The sequence below is a fragment of the Aphelocoma coerulescens genome, chromosome 29 (genome assembly GCF_041296385.1).
Source record: "Aphelocoma coerulescens isolate FSJ_1873_10779 chromosome 29, UR_Acoe_1.0, whole genome shotgun sequence".
Classification (NCBI taxonomy): Eukaryota; Metazoa; Chordata; class Aves; order Passeriformes; family Corvidae; genus Aphelocoma; species Aphelocoma coerulescens.
Window position 1 is genome coordinate 1548889 of NC_091042.1, and position 21787 is coordinate 1570675.

The following is a 21787-nucleotide window of genomic DNA, read 5'->3' on the forward strand; positions in this document are numbered from 1 at the left end:
GGGGCCACGTCACCCCCGGGCACACCTGGGCAGGTCGGGGCGGGTCCCCCCCATCCCCAGCCTGGGGGTTGAGTCATGGGGGTGGGGTGGGACAGGAGCTCCAGCAGCACCAAAATCTCTTTATTGGCCAATAAATAACCCCAAATCCCGGGGGGGGTGGGATGGGGAGGACACGGCAGGGCTGGGGACACCGTGGGGTCGGGGCCACCGAGGAGTCATGGCCACCACCCAAGGTTGGGGTTACCATGGGGTTGGGGACACCTTGGGGTCGATGTCACCACAGGGTCAGGGCCGCCATGGGGTTGGGGCTACTGGCGAGGTCAGTGTCACTGTGGGGTCAAGGCCACGGTCAGGGTCACCACAGGGTCAGGGCTGTGATGACATTGGGGACACTACGGTGTCAAAGCCACCGCTGAAGTCAAGGCCACCAAGGCCACCACACCAAGGGGTCAATGTCATCATCGCTGGTGGTGAAGTCACCACCGGGGTCAAGGTCTCCCTGGTGTCCCTGGTGTCCCCGGTGTCCTCATGCCTCCGAAGTCTCCGGTGCCCTCAGTGTCCTCGGTGTCCCCGGTGTCACCGCTCGAGGAAGCGCAGGCCGATGGGGGCGGCGGGGGCGAGCAGGGTGCGGGTCATGGGGCGCACGTGGCCCCCCTCGGGCTCCGGCTGCACCTCGAACCGCAGCAGGATCTGGGGGAGCAGGGACGGGTGAGCGACGCGATGGGGACACCGTGGGGACGCGGGGACACCGTGGGGACGCGGGGACACCCACCTGCGCCAGCGCCATGTGCAGCTGCAGCTCGGCCAAGCGGCGCCCGACGCAGCTGCGCGGGCCGAGGCCGAAGGGCAGAGAGGCAAAGGGGTGCCCGGTGCCAGGGGGGTGCCCAGGAGTGTCCCCGGGGTCCCCGGGCGTGTCACCGGTGTCCCTGTGGCGCAGCCAGCGCTCCGGGCGGAAGGCGTTGGGCGCTGGGAAGAAGCGGCTGTCGCGGGACGTGGCGTAATGGCAGAGGGTGATGAGGGTCTGCAGGGACATGGGGGTCAGCAGGGACACCCCGGGGACAGCTCGGGGACACAGCTGGGGTGTGGGGTGTCCCCCCAGCTCACCTGGCGTGGCAGCAGGTAATCGCCGACGCGGATGTCGCGGTCGGGGACAACGCGGGCGTTGGCCGGGATGACCGGGTACAGCCTGCGGGGAGGACACCGGGGTGTCACCTCCCTGTCCTCGTCCTCATCCCCACCCCTGCCCCCATCCTGTTCCCACCTTCATCCCCACCCCTGGCCCCACTCGTCATGCCCATTCCCATTCCCACCTTCATCCAATCCTCATCCTCATCTCTTCCTTGTCCCCATCCTCCTCCCCACCCCTGCCCCCATCCTGTCCCCCCCTTCATCCACATCTTCATCCCCACCCCTGACCTCTCTCTTCATCCCCATCCTGGTCCCCACCTTCATCCCCATCCTCGTCCCCTTCACCCTCATCCCCATTCCCATCGTCCTCCTCGTCCCCATCCCTGTCCCTGTTTTATCCCCAGACTCCTCCCATCTCCATCCCCATCCCTGTCCCGTCCCCATCTGTCCCCATCCTTATCCCATCCCCGTTCCCATTCCCATCCCGGTGTCCCTCACCTCTGCCCACATGTCCCCATGTCCTGTCTGTGTCCCCATTCCCGTCTCCATCCCTGTACCCATCTCTGTGCTCCTGTCCCCATCCCGTCCCCATATCCCAATCCCTCTCCCCCATCCCCATGTCCCCTTCCCCATGTCCCCACCCCCATGTCCCTGTCACCTGAGGGTCTCCTTCACCACAGCGCGCAGCAGCGGCAGCCGTCCCAGCGCGGTGGCGGTGGCAGCAGCAGTGGCACTGTCGGTGGTGGCACCGTCACTGTTGGTGACACCGTTGGTGGCCGTGGCCGCCACCAGCTCGCGGTGCAGGGCCGCCTGCGCCCCCGGGTTCCGCGCCAGCTCGTACAGGCTCCAGGCCAGCGTGCTGGCGACCTGGGCACGCAGGGGACACGGTGGCATCAGTGGGACCCACGGTGACAACAGGGACACCCCAGTGTCACCCCCCTCACCGTGTCCACCCCGGCCAGCAGCAGCTCGGAGACGTTGCCGTAGATGCTGCTGATAGGGACGCGCTCCCGGGCCAGCAGGTCGGTGACACACGTGTCCCCCTCGGCCAGTGGCCCCCGCGCAGCCACCGCGGCCACGCGCCGGTCCACGTGTCCCTTGGCTGGGGACAACAACACCCCGTCAGTGCCACCGTGGCCATGCATTGTCCCCGAGTCCCTTGGGCGGGGACAACGCCCTGTCAGCGTCACCACAGCCGCATCCCATCCATGTGTCCCTTGGCTGCGGAGGATGATGGCGTGGGACTGTCACCATGGTCATGGGACATCCCTGTGACCCCACGGGGCGACTCTGTGTCCCTTGGATGTCCTCGTGTCCCTGCAGTGTCCCCTCACCAAAGGTGAACATGTGCGTCACCAGTGCCCTGGGACGCCCCCATGTCCCTGTGATCGCTCCCTGTGTCCCCGTGTGCCCCACGTGAGCAGCGGTGGCACCGTGGCCACGGGACATCCCCGTATCCCTGCGGGATGTCCCCGTGTGCGTATGATATGCAGGATATGATGTCCTGGTGTCCCCGTGGGACATCCTCGTGGTGTCCCCCGTGACCCTCTGTCCTCCCTGTCCCCGTGTCCCCTCACTGAAGGCGAAGAGCTGCTCCCAGGCACAGCCGTGGGATGTCCCCGCGTGCCCCTGCCCCTCCTGTGCCCTCACCGAAGGCGAAGAGCTGGTCCCAGGCGCGGCAGAAGGCGTCCCAGGGCGCAGGGTTGAGGCGCAGGAGGGGACGGGGCAGTGCCATTGTCACCAGCGTCAGTGCCAGCACCTCCCCCACGCTCCGGATCACACCCTCGGTGGCCTCGCCGGTGTCCTCCAGGCAGCCCAGGCGGGAGGAGAACAGCACCCAGGAGATGGCTGTGGGGCACGGGGGACGTTTGGGACATGGGGACACCGGTGATGGGGGGACGTGGGGACACTGGGAACCCTGGGGACACTGAGCGGGGATCCCAGAGTCCCTGGGGACACTGGGGGACAGAAGGTGCCCTGGAGACTTGGGGGACACGGGGAGTCCTGGTGGGGGACCTGGGGAGCCCTGGGGTGCCCCGTGGGGGGGGGTGCGGGGGGTCCCTGTGGGGGTCACAGCCCTTTGGGGTGCCCCATCCCCCTCTGGGGTCCCCTCTCACCCTCGAGGCCGAAGCGGTTGAACTCGATGCCGATGTCGGGGACGATCCCCTGCGGGTGCCGCCGCCGCAGCCGCTGCAGCCGCGCCACCAGCTCGGCCACCGCAGTGGCCACGGGCCCCGCGAAGGCCTTGGCCGCCCCCGGGCTCAGCAGCCCCCGCGCCAGCACCCGCCGCGACCCCCGCCACGCCTCGCCCTCCCTGGGGACGGGGACACGAGTCACGAGGGGCGTGGGGACAGGAGGGGCACGGGGGACAAGGGACACGGCACGGGGTGGGGACATGGGGAGGACGTGAGGACGTGTGTGGGGAACAGGGACATGGGGGACACGGGGGACAGAGGGACAGAGGGACAGAGGACGTGGGCAGGGGATGGGGACAGAGGTGACACCGGGCATGGAGGGACCGTGGGGACATGGGAACACATGGGAAGAGGGGGAACAGGGACATTGGGACATGGATGGGGATGGGGACACGGGTGACATGGGGAGCCAGGAGGACACAGGGGACACAGGTGGGGGACAGGGACATGGGGACGTGGGTGAAGGACAGGGACATGGCGGGGACACGGGGGGACAGGGCATGCGGGGACAAGCAGAAACAGGGTGGACAAGGACACGGGGAGGGACAGGGACATGGGGGACAGGGGGTGATGGGTGGGAGAAGAGGACATGGGGGATGCCAGGACATGGGTGGGGGTCAGGGACACGCACAGGGTGAGGGACAGGGACACGGGGGGTACCGGAGACTTGAATGGGGACACGGGGGGGGGATGGGCACGGGGGAAATGAGGGGCGGGGAATGGGCACATGGGGGGCACAGGCCGGACACGGGGGGCACAGGTAGGGCACAGGGGACACAGGTGGGACACAGGGGACATGGTCCCTCCACGAGGCAGTGCCAGGGCCCCCCCAGGTGTGATCAGGGGCAGCTGTGAGAGCCAGCGGGTCCCCGTGCCCACGGTGGGGGTTGGGGGACAGCTGAGGGGGTGGGGGCTGGGCAGGGGTTTGGGGTCCCTCCCCCTGCCCACGCGGGGGCCGGGCTCCCCCCGGGCAGTTACTCACATCCTGCGTGGGGGTGTGGGGGGCAGGGGGGGCAGGAGGAGGGGTAGGGGGGCTGAATCACGCCTGAGTCACCCCGGGCCCCCCCGCACCCCACGAGCCCTTCCCGGAACGGGCGTGGGGGGAGCCAGGGCCCCTGGGGGTACCGACACCCCCAGCTCAGGGGGAGCCCTGGGGTGCGGCCCCCCCCCCTCGTGACACAGCCCCTCGTGTGACCCCTCCCCGCCCCCCCAAATCCCACATGCAGCCCCCCACGCCAAGGCTCCAAACCCCAACCCCCGCCCAAAGACCCCCCCTGGGCAACCCCCGAGCCCCCACGAGGAGCCCCCCGTGGGCAACACCCGGACCCCCGGGCGGCCCCCGGTCCCCCCCACGCGAGTGACCCCTCCGTGCACTCACAGGGTGAGGAGCCCCCCCGGGACCCCCCGGAGGCTCCGGTGCTCCTTCCAGGGGCAGCTCAGGGCGCGGCTGGGCTCGGGCCCCTCCTGCCGCAGCACCTGAGCCACGAGCGCGGGGTCGGCCACGTGCACCGTGAGCACCGGCCCGAACCGGGCCTTCCAGAGCGGCCCGAACCGGCACCGCCCGTGAACCTGGGGGGACACGCGGGGGTCACACCGGCCCGAACCGGCACCGGGCAGGAACCGCGAGGCACACGGGGGGTCACACCGGCCCGAACCGGCACCGGGCAGGAACCGCAGGGCACACGGGGGGTCACACCGGCCCGAACCGGCACCGGGCAGGAACCTGGGGGGACACGCGGGGGTCACACCGGCCCGAACCGGCACCGGGCAGGAACCGCAGGGCACACGGGGGGTCACACCGGCCCGAACCGGGACCGGGAAAGAACCGCGGGGCACACGGGGGGGTCACACCGGCCCGAACCGGGACCGCCCGTGAACCTGGGGGGACACGCGGGGGTCACACCGGCCCGAACCGGGACCGGGAAAGAACCGCGGGGCACACGGGGGGGTCACACCGGCCCGAACCGGGACCGGGCAGGAACCGGGGGGACACGCGGGGCTCACACCGGCCCGAACCGGGACCGGGCTGTCGTCTTCGTGGGGAACACAGGGGGTCACACCAGCCCAAACAGCCTCCCACCCTGTCCTGAACTGGGACCAGCACCCAGGCGGGGCTAAGGGGGGATCGGGGTCACCGGGGGTCGCACCGCGGGGGTGGGCCGGTACCCGCTGCCGCAGGGGATGCGACAGGAGCAGCTGCAGCTCAGGGGGAGGTCCCGGCGTCCCCGTGCTCCCAGACCTGCTGTGACCCCCCGGGGGTGACCTGGTCTTGGGCGCCACTGTCCACCTGGGGGTGGCCCCGTCTCTGTTCCTCTGTGCCCCCCCCCCCCCGTGGTGTGACCCCATCCCCGGTGCCGCTGCTCCCCCCGCCCCGCCAGGTCCCAGCACCCCACCGAGCCCCGGCTGGTCTCGCCCCTGCCCAGCCCCGCGGACCAGATCGGGGTCTCGGTACCATCCCCCACGAGTCCTGGGGACCAGTTTGGGGTCTCCCAACCCCACCTAGCCCCGGGGACAAAGATCAGTGTCCCTCCCTCGTCCCCTCCGCACCCCCAGGTGGGGGGACCACGGTCCCTCCTGTCCCCTCCAAGACTCGGGGTGGTGGCACTGAGGTACTCGCTGTCCTCTCCAAGCCAGGACTGTGACAGATGTGTCCCCCCATCTCCCCCATACCCCAGGACAGTGGGACCAGGATCCTGACGCCCCCCACCCAGGCTCCAGAGCGGAGGGATCAGGGTTCCCCTACTCCCTCCAAGCCCCAGGTCAGAGACCCCGGGGCTCCCGGTGCCCCCAGCCCCATTTACCTGCATCTCATGCAGCCTCCGCACCCCTCCTCGGCACAGCAGCTCGAAGATGAAGGCGGTGGAGCTCGGCCCCGGCATCTCGGCCAAGCCCCGGGGACGGGAGGGCTCCGGGGGGCCGCGGGGGTGTGGGGTGCGGGGCGGTAGAGAGGCATCAGGGGGGACTGGGGGACCCCGGGAGACCCTCGGCTCGGGCAGGGAGTGGGACAGCAGGGCGGCCCGGGCGGGCAGGCGCAGGCTGGGGGCCATGGCGAGTCACCGGGGGCTCGAGTGGCACCGGGGGGCACGGCGGGGGGGCACGGGGGGAGGGCAGCAGTGACACCAGGGGGGAGGCGGGAGAGTGGCGGGAAGTGCCCGGGGGGCCACGGGCGGCACCGGAGGACTCGGGGGGACCCGGCGGGAGTCGAGGGGGGGGAGCGAGGCCGAGCCTCGACTGCGGGGGGGGCCCCGGGCCGGGGCTTTATAGCGCCCACGTGCACCCGGCAAGGCCACGCCCCCTCTGCTGGAGCCACGCCCCCCGACTAACCCCGCCCACAACACCGAAACGGGCACCAAAGCCACGCCCCCGATCTTAGCCCCGCCCACAACACCGAAATGGGCCCCAAAGCCACGCCCCCGATCTTAGCCCCGCCCACAGCACCGAAACGGGCCCCAAAGCCACGCCCCCGATCTTAGCCCCGCCCACAGCACCGAAACGGGCACCAAAGCCCCGCCCCCAGGGCTTAGCCCCGCCCACAACACCAAAATGGGCCCCAAAGCCACGCCCCTCCGATCTTAGCCCCGCCCCACAGCACCGAAAGGGGCCCCAAAGCCACGCCCACACGCGCTAAGCCACGCCCCCGGACACGGAGACCCCCCCGGTTAATTTGCATAGCGGGGTCCGCGGACCAATCAGCGCGCGGCGGGGGCGGGGCCCAGGGCGCGCGCACGAGAGGGCGGAACCGGGGGCGCGAACGGCCCCGAGCCCCCCAAAATCCACTGGGGACACACGGACACCCCCAAACCCCCCCTGGGGACACACGGACCCTCCAAAATCCACTGGGGACACACGGACCCCCCAAACCCCGTCCCAGGGACACACGGACCCCCCAAACCCCCCCTGGGGACACACGGACCCTCCAAAATCCACTGGGGACACACGGACCCCCCCAAACCCCCCCCAGGAACACACGGACCCTCCAAACCCCCCCTGGGGACACACGGACCCTCCAAAATCCACTGGGGACACACGGACCCCCCCAACCCCCCCCCAGGAACACACGGACCCTCCAAACCCCCCCCAGGGACACACGGACCCCCCCCAACCCCCCCCCAGGGACACACGGACCCTCCAAAACCACCCGGGGACACACGGACCCCCCAACCCCTCCCCCCCGGGGCACACGGAGCCCCCTAAACCCCTCTCCGGGGACACACGGACCTCCCAAACGCCCCCCCCCCGGGAACACACGGACCCCCCCAAACCCCCCCTGGGACACACGGACACCCCAAACCCCCCCAGGGACACGGACCCCCCCCCACCCTCCCGGGGACACACGGACCCCCCAAACCCCCCCGGGGACACACGGACCCCCCAAACCCCCCTGGGGCACACGGAGGCCCCTAAACCCCCCCCCGGGAACACACGGAGCCCCCAAACGCCCCCTCCCAGGGAACACACGGAACCCCCCAAACCCCCCTGGGGACACACGGACCCCCCAAACCCCCCCTGGGGACACACGGACCCCCCAAACCTCCTCCCAGGGAAACACGGACCCCCCCAAACTCCCCCCAGGGACACACGGACCCTCCAAAACCACCCGGGGACACACGGACCCCCCAAACCCCCCCTGGGGACACACGGACCCCCCAACCGCCCCCCCGGGGCACACGGAGCCCCCTAAACCCCCCCAGGGCAACACACGGACCCCCCAAACCCCCCCCCGGAAACACACGGACCCCTCAAACGCCCCCCCCCGGGGACACACGGATCCCCCAAACCCCCCCGGGGACACACGGACGCGGCCCCCCCCAGAACCACCCCCGGTCACACACGGATCCTGCACCCCCAAACTGGGCGGGGGGTTATTTTGGGAGGGGTCGGGGGGTCCCTGTCCCCACGGCGGAAGGGGACATTGCCCGGGAGGGGGGACACGCAGCAGCAGCCCCGTGTGCCCCACTCCCAGTTCCACCAGTGCTCCCAGTCCCGGGGGAGGGGTTGGTCCCACGCCAGCTCCCGTTGAGGGGCACGGGGGGGAGGGACACAGGGCTGATTCCCGGGAATTTCCGCCTTGCGGCACCGGAAAAGAGCCGCTGGAAAGCCCCGGGTGTGCGCCGGGATGTCACCGCATCCCCCACCCCCCCGGGGGGTTTTCTGCGATGGGGAAACTGAGGCAGGAACCGGCCCCAACCTCAGCATTTTTGGGGTGGAAGGGGCAATTCCCGGCAGCGTCCGCGGGCTGGGGGAGGGGCGGGTGACACCCCCCCCCCGCCCTCCTCGGGCAGGGGTCTGCGGGACACTGAGCAGGCTTGGGGACACTTTGTGGCTTTATTACAAAACGCGGCTGTGACGGGAGGGGTCCGGCCCCCCCCGCAGGTCAGGGCCCCGCCGGGGGGGGGTCAGGGCCCCGCCGGGGGGGGGTCGGGGCGGCGGCGGAACACGGCGGAGCAGGGCGGGCGCCCGGCGCGCCGGGCCCTTTGTCCCTCCTCGGTCACCGACGGCAGCAGCGGCACCAGCGGGTCCGCGGCCTGCACGGGGCGGGGCGGGGGGGGGGGTGCCGGTGACACCGGGAACGCCGCGGGGACACCAGAGACCTCCTCGGTGAGCCCCAGGCGGCCCCTCCAGTGACCCCTGTGTGATCTCCCACTGTGCCCCAGTGCCACCCCGCAACCCCCAGTCAGTCGCCCATTGACTCCCAGTGCCCCCCCCCATACACTCCTGTGGCCCCAGTTGCCCCCCCAGTGCTCCCCCAGTTTCCCCCAGTTCATCACAGTGTCCTCGACGCCCCCCAGTGCCCCCTCCACCAGCCCCCAGTGCCCCCCAGTTGCTCTCACCAGCTGGGCAGGGGGCAGGGGCTCAAACAGGGGGTGCTCCCCAAAATGCTGCAGCATCCACTGGTGCAGCTCGGGCACATCTGTCACCGTGTACACCAGGCCCTGGGCACCCCAAAAACACCGTGACACCCCAACCCCCCTCCAGGTACACCAGGCTCTGGGGGACTCCAAAATCAGGGACACCCCAAAACCCCCCCACTCCCAGAAGGGCTGGACCCCCCTCTTCCCCCCTCCCCAATCCCAGAGGATCCCGGGGGATTTCGGGGATCCCTGAGGGTGTTGGGGAGGGTCAGGGGGAATTGGGGGGTCAGGGGGAATTGGGGACCCCCAGGGGGAAACAGGGGCCTTCCCCAGGGGCTGCACTCTACCAGCAGTGTGGGGACATGGGGGCTTGGGGAGGAGCCCTGGGGGTGTCAGGGGGTTCTGGGGGGGGAGGGTCAGGAAGTTTTGGGGACCCCTGGGGGTTTGGGGACTCACCCCGGGGCGCAGCACGTAGCCGTACTCCGCCAGCATGGCGGGGCTGATGATTCTCCACTTGTGCTTCGTGCGCTTGAAATGGGGGTCAGGAAACAGGAAAAACAGCTTGGAGAGCTGGGGGGGCAAGGGGGGGGCAAGGGGGTCAGCACCCCACTGGCACCGACCCCCCCAGACCCCATGTGGGGAGTGCAGGTCGGGGCCTGGGGGGGTCCCATGGGAAAGCAGCTGAGATGTGCAGGGGGGGCCCTGTCCTGGGAGCGCTGGAGGGGGGTCCTGAGGGTCCCCAGAGATGCTGTGGGGTCCTGGGGGGGGCTGGAGGGGGGTCCTGAGGGTCCCCAGAGATGCTGTGGGGTCCTGGGGGGGCTGGAGGGTGGTCCTGAGAGTCCCCAGGGATGTTGTGGGGTCCTGGAGGGGGGTCCTGAGGGTCCCCAGAGATGCTGTGGGGTGCTGGAGGGTGGTCCTGAGGGTCCCCAGAGATGCTGTGGGGTGCTGGGGGCGCTGGAGGGGGGTCCTGAGGGTCCCCAGGGATGTTGTGGGGTCCTGGGGGGGCTGGAGGGGGGTCCTGAGGGGTCCTGGGGGCCAAGGGGTGTCCCTGGGAAGGAGGTGCTCAGTGGGTGGTTGAGGCATTTTAGGGTGTCCCAACTGGGCCCTGTGGTAGAAGTGGGGCAGGGGTTTCAGGGATTCCCAAGGGTTTTGGGGGGGGGTCTCAGAGGGGGTTCAGACAACATGGAAGTTTCTGGGGGTGTTGTAGGTTTTGGGGAGTCCCAGAGACATCCCTGGGTTTTGGGGGTCTCGGGGCAGGTTCAGAGAACACGGAAATTTCCAGGGGCGCTGGCAGGGGGTGTTGTGGGTTTTTTTGGGGGGGTGGGGAGTCTCGGGGTCCCACCTGTGCCCTGCGGAAGAAGTGGGGCAGGTGTTTCATGGCGTTGCCCCTCACGCAGGCCACGTTGCCGAAGCGGCCGGGCTGCGCCGCCCGCAGCGCCCGGATCCGCGCTCGGGTGAACGCGGCCACCTTCCCCCGCAGCTCCAGCCCCAGCGACAGCGTCTGCGGGAACCGCTCCGCCAGCGCCACTGCGGGGGCAGCGCGGTCAGAGAGACCCCCCCCGGCACCCCCGGCCCACCCCCGGCCCACCCGCTGCCCCCGCCCGGTGCCCTCCCCTCGCCCCCCGTGCTCACCCAGCAGCCCCCCGTAGCCGCACCCCACGTCTGCGAACTCCACGCGGGCCGGGGGGGTCCCGGGGGGGGCGTCGGGCGGAAAAAAGGTCGGGAACAGCGAGGCCCAGTCCATGTCCTGAGGGCGGGAGGGGCTGCGGGCAGCGCGGGGCGGTTACTGCCTGGCAACCGGAGCGGGGGCACCGGGGGCACCGGGGGCACCGGGGGCACCGGGGGGGACACAAGGGCGGGGGGGGAGGGAGGGGCGGAGTGACCGGGAGGGGATGGGGAGCGAGGGGGACCCAGCCCGGGTGTTCCTGGGGGCGGCCGGGTTCCCGGCGGTGCCCATGGTGGGGGTCCCGGGGGTCTCGACGGGGGCGCGGGGCGGTGCCGGATCCCGGCCCGGGTGGTACCGGGGAGGGGGTTCCGGGCGGGTATCAGGCGAGTCCCGGGCGGCTCCCGGGGGTCCCCGCACTCACTACCGCAGGGTGTGGTCGGCCAGCGGGTTGGAGTGCGCGCGCTGTCGGTAGAAGCGCTTCTGCGGCGGAACCGCGGCCTCCTCCTCCTCGGCCGCCGCCATGGCAGCAGCGTGCGGCGCGGCGCTGTGACGTCACCGCGCGGCGCGGGGATGTGACGTCACACGCAGCCTGCCTGGGGGGTGAGCCTTCCCCTCCCCCCACCGAGCTCAGAGCGCCCCCTGTCGGACCAGTGCCCCTCCCAGTGCTCCTCCCAGTGCTCCCAGTGCTCCTCCCAGTGCCCCTCCCAGTGCTCCCAGTGCTCCCAGTGCCCCTCCCAGTGCTCCCAGTGCCCTCCCAGTGCTCCCAGTGCCGCTCCCAGTGCCGCTCCCAGTGCTCCCAGTGCCCCTCCCAGTGCCCCCCCAGTGCTCCCAGTGCCGCTCCCAGTGCTCCCCAGCGCCTCCCAGTGCTCCCCGTGCCCCCCAGCGCCTCCCCCAGTGCCCCTCCCAGTGCTCCCAGTGCCCCCCAGTGCCCCTCCCAGCGCTCCCAGTGCCGCTCCCAGTGCTCCCAGTGCCCCCCAGTGCCCCGCCCAGCGCTCCCAGTGCCCCTCCCAATGCTCCCAGTGCTCCCAGTGCCCCCCAGTGCCTCCTTTAGAAGTCCTCCAGTGCCCCCAGTGCCCCCGGGTGCCCCTCCCAGTGCCCCCCAGTGCTCCCAGTGACTCCCCTCGAAGTCCTCCAGCGCTCCCAGTGCCTCCCCCCAGTGCTCCCAGTGCTCCCCAATGCCTCCCCAAGAAGTCCTCCAGCGCTCCCAGTGCCCCCCAGTGCCCCCAGTGCCTTCCAGTGCTCCTATTTCCCCCCAGTGCTTCCAGTGCCCCCCAGTGCTCCCCAGTGCCCCCGGTATTCCCAGTCCCTGCCGTGTCCCCCAGTCCTCCCAGTCTCTCCTGTGCTCCCAGTTTCCACAGTGCCCACAGCCCTCCCAGTTCCCCCGGTCTCCCCAGTGCCTCCAGTCCCACCAGTGCCCCCAGTGCCCCCCAATCCTCAGCCCCTCGGTGCCCCCAGTGCTCCCAGTCTCCCCCGTGCCCCTATTCCACCTCTCCTGCCATTGTCCCACAGCCTCCCCTGGGACTGTCCCTCAGTCCCTGCCAGCGTCCCATCCCTCCAGTTCCCCCAGTTCCCCCAGCATCCCATCCCTCCAGTTCCCCCAGTGCCCCCCAGTTCCCCCAGTGCCCCCAGCATCCCATCCCTCCAGTTCCCCCAGTTCCCCCAGCGTCCCACCCTCCAGTTCCCCCAGTGCCCCCCAGTTCCCCCGGTGCCCCCCACTGCCCTCAGTCCCCAGGTTCCCCCAGTTCCCCCAGCGACCCATCCCTCCAGTTCCCCCAGTTCCCCCAGCGTCCCATCCCTCCAGTTCCCCCAGTTCCCCCAGCGACCCACCCCTCCAGTTCCCCCAGTGCCCCCCAGTTCCCCCGGTGCCCCCCACTGCCCTCAGTCCCCAGGTTCCCCCAGTTCCCCCAGCGACCCATCCCTCCAGTTCCCCCAGTTCCCCCAGCGTCCCATCCCTCCAGTTCCCCCAGTGCCCCCAGCGTCCCACCCCTCCAGTTCCCCCAGTGCCCCCCAGTTCCCCCGGTGCCCCCCACTGCCCTCAGTCCCCAGGTTCCCCCAGTGCCCCCCCAGTCTCTCCAGTCCCCCACAGCCCCTCCCAGCACCCCCAGTGTTCCCAGTTCCATCCCCCCCCCCCCCCCCCCCCCGCTCCGCGGGCTCTTCCCGCTCGGGGCCGTTTGGGGAATTCGGTTGCGGGGAAGCCGGGGCCGATTTCTGGAAAGCCCCGGGGGTGCCGGGAGGGCCGGGGGGGGGGCGGTGGGGGTTGAGCAATGTGGGGCCAGACCCGCCCGTCCCGTCCCGTCCCGTCCCTTCGGGGCTTCCAGGAACGGCCCGCGGGCGGGCGGCACCGGGCGGGGAGTCCCGGGCGGGGCACAGGGGGAGGGGACACGCAGGGACCGACCCCTCCCCCAGTCCCCCCCCCCCCCCACGGCCCCGGGGCGCCCTGACCCCCGGGGGACACGAGGGCCACCATTAACCCGGTGACGCAGGAGGTGACGCGGCTGCGCGGGGGGGTCCCGAGCGGGGCCGGGGGGACCCGGGGGGGTGGCCCGGGGCGAGTTGTTCATTACCCCGCGGGAGGGACCCCCGGGGTCACCCCCTGCCCCCCCCTCCCCGGTTACTGGTTATCCCGGCGATCCCGGTGGCACCGGGGACGGTGCCGCCCCGCACGGGTGGCACTGGGAGGGCACGAGGGGGAGATGGCACTGGAGGGGGTGACACCGCGGGACGCTGGGACCTGGTAGGGGTGGCACGGGGAGGGGGTGGGGTTTGGAACGGGAGCAAGGCTGGCAGCGGGTCCCCCTCCCCGGGCAGGGACACCGGGACAGGGACACCGGGGTGGGCTGGGGCAGGGGGACACGGGGGGGGGACACTGGGCTGGGGACAGCAAGGACGAGAAGCGCATGAGGAACACGAGGGCCGGGGGTACCAAGGACAGGGACACGGGGCCAGGGACACCAAGGCCAAGCTCACCGGGGTCAGGGGCACTGGGAATACTGGGGGCACTGGGGAGCACTCACACAGGGCCAGTAGCAGCAGGGAGATGGGGACACTGGGATTGGGGACATCAGGGACCAAGGACACAGGGCCAGGGACACCCTGACCGAGGACACTGGGATCAGGGTCATCAGGGCCCCAGGGCTGCGGTGATACTGGTGGCACTGGTGGCACTGGTGTGGATGGGTGACAGGAGCAGGAAGGGACAGGTGGTGGCATCGGGAGGAACCCCTGGGGGGACTGCTGGGGTCTGGCTGGGGTGAGATGGGGACAGGGATGGGGAGAGAGAGGACACCAGGGATGGGGCAGGAAAGGGGCTGGGACCAGGGGTGACCAGGGATGGCCTGGGGACATTGGGGACAGGGCAGGGGACAGGGGCATGGGGGGAGGGGCCAGTGGGATATAGGGCAGGGGACAGGGGCATGGGGGGAGGGGCCAGTGGGATATAGGGCAGGGGACACTGGGATGGGAGAGAGGACACCGGGATGGGGCAGGGGACACCAGGGCCGAGCTCTGGGGTGCTGGGGAGGAGAAAGGGGACACTGGAATGGGCAAGAAACAGTGGGGACTGGCCGGGGGACACCAGAAACGGAGCAGGGCACATCAGGAGCCACCTGCAGACACCGGGGGCATGGGGCAGGCGACACCGGGGACAGCGGGAGACGCTGGGATGGTGGAGGAGACAGTGGCACATGGCAGGGAACACCAAGGGACACCAAGGGATGGGAGGGGACACTGGTGGGACATTGCCAAGGGACAGCAGGGACCCACCAGGGGAACACTAGGATATAGGATGGGACACGGGGGTGGGGCAGGGGACACCGGGGGACACTGGGGAACACTGGAGGATATCGGAGGACACTGGGGGACATGGAGGACATGGGGACATTGGGGGACACTGGAGGACATCGGGGGACATGAGGGGACAGCGGGGGACAGCAGGGGACACTGGAGGACACTGGGGGACACTGGAGGACACTGGGGGACATTGGGGAACACCGGAGGATATCGGAGGACACTGGGGGACATTGGGGTACATTGGGGGACATTGGGGGACACTGGGGAACACTGGGGGACACTGGGGGACACTGGAGGACATTGGGGGACACCGGAGGATATCGGGTGGCATCGGGGGACATCAAGGGACACCGGGGGACATTGGGGGACACCGGAGGATATCGGAGGACACTGGGGGACACTGGAGGACATGGAGACATTGGGGGACACTGGAGGACATCGGAGGACATGAGGGGACAGCGGGGGACAGCAGGGGACACTGGAGGACACTGGGGGACACTGGAGGACACTGGGGGACATTGGGGAACACCGGAGGATATCGGAGGACACTGGGGGACATTGGGGTACATTGGGGGACATTGGGGGACACCGGGGAACACTGGGGGACACTGGGGGACACTGGAGGACATTGGGGGACACCGGAGGATATCGGGGGGCATCGGGGGACATGGGGGGACACCGGGGGACATTGGGGGACACCGGAGGATATCGGAGGACACTGGGGGACACTGGAGGACACTGGGGGACACTGGGGGACATTGGGGGACACCGGAGGATATCGGGGGACATCAGGGGACACCGGGGGACATTGGGGGACACCGGAGGATATCGGGGGGCATCGGGGGACATCAGGGGATACCGGGGGACATTGGGGGACACCGGACCCCCCCCCCCCCCGGGACCGAGCCGTGGGCGGAGCCCCATCACGGGCGGAGGAGGGGGCGTGGCCAGAACCGACCGATCAGGTTCGGGGGCTCGGCCCGGCCCCGCCCTTTCCACGATGGCGGCGCCCGGGAGCCACGTGGGGACCGGGGGGGGGCGGGAGGAGGAAGAGAGAGGGGAAGGGGAAGGGGAAGGGGAAGGGGAAGGGGAAGGGGAAGGGGAAGGGGAAGGGGAAGGGGAAGAGAGAGGGGAAGGGGAAGGGGAAGGGGAAGAGGAAGGGGAAGAGGAAGGGGAAGGGGAAGGGGAAAAGGAGCAGGAGGAAGAAGAGGAAGAGGAAGAGGAAGAAGCCGCGGCGCTGCGGGCCGTGTTCCCCCGCGACCCCGAGCTCTTCACCGAGTTCTTCCCGGAGCGGCGCCGGTTCCGGCTGTGCGGGCGCGTCCTGCGCATCGCGGAGCACCACGGGCCGCGCCTCGGGCCCGCCGGGGCCGTCTGGGAGGCGGTGAGGGGCACCGGGGGGGCACCGGGGAAGTTCCGGGGTCGCCAGGGCTGTAGGTGACATCTCGGGGGACACCGAGTTCTGGGGAGGACCCGAGGGAACGGAGGTGCCGGCGAGCAACGGGGGATGGGGAAAGCCGGGGGATCCCGAGGGTAGGGGGAGATCGGGGACACCGGGAGGGGGGAGGTGACATCCCGGGGGTACTGGGAGAGATGGCGGGGGGGGGCACGGGGTGGTGGGGGGCGGGGGAGACACACACGACATCGCAGGGGTAGCAGGAGGGATGGGGGACCCCGAGAGAACGGGGGCAGCGCTGGGGTGAGGAGGGTCCCGGGGGGGCTCTGACATCCCGGTGGGCACCGGGAGTGATGGGGAGAACCTCGAGAGAACGGGGAACACCGGAGGGGTTGGGGGGACCGGGGTGGGCACCCTGAGGAGATGGGGCTGCTGGGGGGTGAGGGCCGGTGAGGATGGTGAGGGGGGCTCTGGGGGGGTCTCCCTACGGATCCCCGGCTCAGGGGGACTCCATGGGCTGCGTCCCCCCCGTGTGCCCCCCCAGGCCCTGTCCCTGTGCCGGTTCCTGGGCGAGCAGAACCTGGAGCTGGCGGGGCGGCGGGTTCTGGAGCTGGGGGCCGGGACCGGCATCGTGGGCATCTTCGCTGCCATGCTGGGTGCGGGGGGCACTCATGGGGGTGGGGGTTACCTATGGGCGCGGGGAGGCACCCATGGGGTGGGGGGTGGGGGATCCCCATTCCCCTGCCCAGTACAGAACTGGAAACCGGCGTGAGCAGCCCTCGAGTTTATTGGGATCTGGGGGGCGCAGGGGTGGTGAACCCCCCCTTTGGACTCAAAGGTTCATTGGGGTCGGGGTGGCTCCGGGGAGGGTTTGGGGAGGTCCAGCGGGGCTGCCCCTCACTCCGACCCGGGGTTTTTCGGGATGGGATCTGGGGGCGGTGGCTCCGAGGGGGTGCCCCCCCACACTCCGACCCGGGGTTTTTCGGGATGGGAGTTCCGGGGGTGCTCCGGGTGTCCGCAGCCGTGCCCCGCTGACCGCCCCGCTGCCGGTGCAGGGGCGGAGGTGACGCTCACGGACCGTCCGCCGGCGCTGCCGCAGCTGCGGGACAACGTGCGGCGGAACTTCCCGGGGGGCGCGGGGGGGCCGCGGGTGCGGGCGCTGCGCTGGGGCCGCGACCAGCGCCGCTTCCCCCCCAAATTCCACCTCATCCTGGGCTCCGACATCGTGTACGACCCCCGCGCCTTCGCCCCGCTCCTGGGCACCCTCCGGCACCTCGTGGCCCCCCCAGCCCAGGCCCTGCTCAGCGCCCGCCTGCGGGGGGGGGACGCCGGCGCCTCCCGCTTCTTCCGCCAGATGTTGCCCCCGTTCTTTCGGGTGCAGCTGCTGCGGCGGGAGCCGGACGGGGACATCGAGATCTACGCGGTGACCCCGCGGCACGGAGGGGGGGGTCCCGCTGGACCAGGAGAGGGGGGCGCGCCCCCCCGTCCTGGGGTCCCTCACGGGGGGCTGGGGGGGTCCGGAGGGGGGGGATTAAATGCTCCGCAGGGACCTCACTTCAGCCGGTTGTGTGTGATTTTGGGGGGGGGGGGGGGGGGTCCGGAAGAGTTTGGGGTGGGGGATCCAGTCTGGGGGAGCAGTTTTGGTGCTGGGCGGGGGGGGAGGGGGGGCTCTGTGGGGGTGGCAGAAGGTCGGGGGGGGGGGAGTCTGTGAGGGTCGGGGGGGGGTCCGTGTGGGTGTGCAGGGGACGGGCCAGGACTGGGGTGCCCTATAAGGCCCCGGGGAGGGGGGGTCTGTAAGGCCGGGGGGGCTCTCGGGTGCGGGGGGGGGGTCTCTGGGCCCCGGAGGGGGGTCTGGGAGGGTCGGGGGGGGTCCGTGAGGGTGTGCAGGGAACGGGCCAGGGCTGGGGTGCCCTATAAGGCCCCGGGGAGGGGGGGTCTGTAAGGCCGGGGGGGGGGTCGCGCTCCCCCCCCCCCCCCCCCACAACCCCCCAGTCAATCCCGCGGCTCCGTCGCGCCCGCGCTGACGTCACACACGCACAGCCAATCGCGCGCCCGCGCGCTCTGACCCTTCCCGGCGCCCGTAGCGCGGGGCCGTGACGCCATCGAGGCGCGCCGCGGGCAGGCCGGGATGCAGCGCGCGGCGCTGGGCGCGCTCGGGGGGGCGGCCCGGGTGAGCGAGACCCCAACCCCCCCCCCCCCCCCCCCCGGGCCCAACCCCCACCGGCACCCCCTGCCCCCATCCCGGACCCTCTGCCCCCATCCCGGAGCACCCCCCGCCACCGCTCTGGGCCTGTCCCATCGCCCCTCCGGTACCACCCCGTCCCCCCCCCCCCCCCCCCCTCAGTACCGGGACACTCCCCGGGCTCCCCCCGCCAACCGGGACCTCCCCGCACCCATCCTCCATCCCGGGATCCCCCATTCCGCACCCACCGGGACTCCCCTAAGAGGGATCCCCGTCTAGGGACACCCCAGACCCCGCCCTACCCCGGGACCCTCCTCAGGCCCGGATCCCCCCGCGGCTCTGGGGGTGCCGGTACCGCTGACACCCCCGTCCCCCCGCAGGTTCCCCCGGGCCGCTGGTTCAGCGCGGCCCCCCCGGCGCTGCGGGAGCTGCGGGAGCTGCGGGCGCGGACGGGGCAGCCGGTGATGCGCTGCCGGGAGGCGCTGGAGCGGGCGGGGGGCGACCTGCGGCAGGTGCGGGGGGGGGGCCTTGGGCAAGTGCAGGGCGTGGAAGAACCAGGGGGTCACTTGTGGTGGGGGGCGGGAGCGAGGAGGACCCGGAGGGGGGGCAGTGGCAGGAATTGGGGGGCGTGGGGGACACAAAACCCGGGGTGGGGGGGGGATGAGGAGCCGGGGGAGGAGGGGGCAGAGCAGGGCGAGAGGGGCGGGGGGACTCTGGGGAGGTGTTGGGGTCGGGTCTGTGTCCTCCCCGCGGCCCCTCCGTGTCCCCCAGGCCGAGGGACAGTGCGGGGGGGACACTGGGGTGACGCTGGCCCCTCCCGTTTGCCCCCCCCAGGCCGAGGCCTGGCTCGAGGCCGAGTCGCGCCGCCGGGGCTGGGCCCGAGCTGCGGCCCCCGGGGCTCGCCGGGCACGCGAGGGGCTCGTGGGGGTCCTGAGCGAGGGCTCGGCCGCCGTCATGGTGGAGGTGAGTGACGGGGCTTGGGGGGGGGGGGTCCCCGGGGGTTTCCCCGGGAGGGGTCTCTGTGTCCCCAGCGTCCCTGTGTCCCCCTCAGGTGAACTGTGAGACGGATTTCGTGGCACGGACCCCTGACTTCCAGCAGCTGGTGGAGATGGCGGCCAGAGGGGTCCTGGGGCACTGCCAGGGGGCCTCGGGCACCAAGGTGGGGGTGCTGGAGGGGTGGGGTGTCGAGGGGGTTGTCAGGTGGGCTTTGGGGTGTTTTGGGGGGGTTTCGGGGGTGTTTGGGGGTGTTGTGGGAAGGTTTGGGGGTGCCAGGGGTATTGGGGTGCCCCCCTGACCTCTCCTCCCCCCCCCCAGCATCTGCTGCGAGAGGAGGAACTGGCCCAGCTGCGGGCAGGGGATGGGGCAGAGCTGCTGAGTGACCAGCTGGCGCTGGCTATGGGTGAGTGGGGACCCCAGGGCCTCTCCCAGTACACCCCAGTATGCCCAGTGCCCCTCCTGTGCCCCTCCCAGTATGCCCAGTGTTCCTCCGAGTCTCTTCAATGCCCCATCTCGTGCCCATCCCGCTCTGCCCAGTGTCCGTCTCACCACTCCCAGTCCGCCCAGTGCCCTTTCTATGCACATCCCAGTCTGCCCCCTCGTCCCCAAGCCCCAGTGATGCCAAGTAACCACCGTGCCACATGCTGCTGCCCTGGTGTCACCCCCAGTGCCCCCAAAACCTGACAGTCCCAGTGCCCCCAGTGCCCCCAGTGCCCTGTCCTGGCACTGGGCGGAGCAGAACTCCCGGGGTGGTTTCTGGGGGAGCTCTGGGCTGGCGAGGAGGGCGCTCCCTGACCCTTTCAGGGGGTTCTGCTCTCTGTGAGGGGGTGCCAGGCTCGGTACCATTTATGGGGTGCAGGTCCTGACCCCCCCTCTCCCCCCACAGGCCGGCTGGGCGAGCGCCTGGCACTGCGCCGGGCCGGGTGGCTGCGGGCCCCGGGCGGCTTCGTGGCCATCTACGCTCACGGCTGGGTGCCCCCCGGGCCCCCCGTGGCCATGGGCACCTACGGGGCGCTGGTGGCCTGTGGGGGACCGGGCTCGGAGCCCCCCTCGCCCGAGCTGCAGGAGCTGGGGCGCAGGGTGGCCCAGCACGTGGTGGGAATGGCGCCCACGGCCCTGGGCACCCCCGAGGACGAGCTGGGGGGGGGACACGGAGACGCGGCTGCTGGCCCAGGGGTCCCTCCTGGAGCCAGGGGTGCCCCTGGGCCGGTACCTGCGGGAGCGGGGCGGGCTCCAGGTCTGGGACTTCCTGCGCTTCCAGTGTGGGGAGGAGCCCCCCCAGGAGCCCCCTCAGGAGTCCTCTGCCCCCCCAGCCTGAGGGACGTGGCTCGGGGGGGTTTCAGCCCCTCGCTGGCACCCCTGGGGACACACCCCCACCCCGTGACACTGTGACACCGTGTGTCCATCCCCCCCCCCATGCCAGCCTGGGGGGCAGCGTGAGCCCCCCCCCTCGGATGATTTGGGGGGATGAGGCTGAATAAAGGTGGAGAAGAACCAGCCCAGGTGTTCTTTTGGGAGGAGAAGGGGGAACCCAACCCCCCCCCCCCGGCCCCCCCAACCTTCTCCTGCCCCCTCTGACCTCCCCCAGCAGCCCCTGCTCTGCTGCGGGTTTTTAATGGCAAATCGACACAAAAAGGGGCCCGTTTGACCCCAAAGGGCCTGCACCCCACTGTGGGGGCAGAGGAACGGGAGGGCACGGCTGGTGCCAGGATTTGGGGCTGGGGGGGTGCCCCCATCCCGTCCCTGACACCCCCGGGGTGGCTGTTCGGGGGTCCCAAGGGCCGTGGGGGCTGAGTTAGGGGGAGGGGCGAGGGAGGGGGGGGACAAGGGGACAGGTGGGGACAGGGGGACAGGTGGGGACAGGGGGACAGGGGGACAGGTGGCTGGGGGGGATCAGGAGTTGGGGGGGGTGACAAGGGGGGGACAGGCGGACGGTGGTGGTGGGGGAACAGAGGTGGCAGGAGTTGGGGGAAGAAAGGTGAGGGGGCGACGCACACCGAGAGCAGCCGGTGGCCGAGGGCGGCCGCTCCGGTTCCCCCTCCGTCCCACGGGACTGCTCCCCCCGCCGTGCCCCCCCCCCGCCGTCCGTGACGTCACCAGCCGCCTCCCGGGACAAGTAACCGGGAACAGGCCGGGCTGGAACAGCCTATCCTGGATTACTTGAACCGGGCTGCGGCCGCCGAAGCACCCCCCCCCAACCCCACCCTGAGACCCCCCCCCCCCCCCAACGCCCCCCTCCCGCCCCCCCCTTCACCCCCGGCTCCTCCCGGGGGTCGCTGTCACCGCCCGGTCACCCCGGGGGCGGCGTGTTCGGGGACACCCCAGCCCCACAGCGGAGGTGTGGGGACCCCGGCACCCCCCCCTTCCCTCCGGGAGCGGCGGGGGGGTGACAGCGCAGGGGGGACACGGGACGGGGACGGACACACGCGCCGCCCGCTCGGGGCTCAGCCCCGGCCCCTCCCGTGACCGCCTCCCCCGGTCCGAGGGGCTCAGCCCCGCCCCCCCCCCCCGGTCCGAGGGGCTCAGCCCCGCCTCCCCCGGTCCGAGGGGCTCAGCCCCGCCCCTCCCCCCCCCCGGTACCTGCCG

General features: G+C 71.4%; 4 protein-coding genes across 4 annotated transcripts; 2 read left to right on the plus strand and 2 right to left on the minus strand.

Moving 5' to 3' along the window:
- Window positions 1-99: 99 nt before the first annotated feature.
- On the minus strand, window positions 100-6370 carry CYP27B1 (cytochrome P450 family 27 subfamily B member 1). Its single transcript, XM_068997498.1, has 9 exons — window positions 6125-6370; window positions 4702-4892; window positions 3246-3442; window positions 2779-2976; window positions 2073-2230; window positions 1787-1995; window positions 1105-1186; window positions 773-1021; window positions 100-690 (listed from the first exon to the last, which is right to left on the minus strand). Exons 1-9 carry the CDS (start codon window positions 6368-6370, stop codon window positions 577-579), a joined length of 1644 nt encoding a protein of 547 aa, XP_068853599.1. The 3' UTR covers window positions 100-576.
- Window positions 6371-8638: 2268 nt separating this feature from the next.
- On the minus strand, window positions 8639-11406 carry METTL1 (methyltransferase 1, tRNA methylguanosine). The gene is made up of 6 exons (XM_068997807.1): window positions 11263-11406; window positions 10808-10938; window positions 10518-10702; window positions 9632-9745; window positions 9155-9256; window positions 8639-8848 (listed from the first exon to the last, which is right to left on the minus strand). The coding sequence occupies exons 1-6, from the start codon at window positions 11361-11363 to the stop codon at window positions 8720-8722; spliced, it is 762 nt and encodes a 253-aa protein (XP_068853908.1). The 5' UTR covers window positions 11364-11406; the 3' UTR covers window positions 8639-8719.
- Window positions 11407-15630: 4224 nt separating this feature from the next.
- Window positions 15631-17558, plus strand: EEF1AKMT3 (EEF1A lysine methyltransferase 3). Its single transcript, XM_068997799.1, is given in 4 exon segments — window positions 15631-16011; window positions 16568-16679; window positions 17079-17464; window positions 17466-17558. Coding segments are annotated over 4 exon segments (972 nt in total).
- A 530-nt stretch (window positions 17559-18088) lies between these two features.
- TSFM (Ts translation elongation factor, mitochondrial) lies at window positions 18089-20586 on the plus strand. The gene is given in 7 exon segments (XM_068997804.1): window positions 18089-18193; window positions 18586-18717; window positions 19040-19168; window positions 19257-19364; window positions 19520-19604; window positions 20088-20341; window positions 20343-20586. Coding segments are annotated over 7 exon segments (927 nt in total). The 5' UTR covers window positions 18089-18151; the 3' UTR covers window positions 20520-20586.
- The last annotated feature ends 1201 nt before the right edge of the window (window positions 20587-21787 follow it).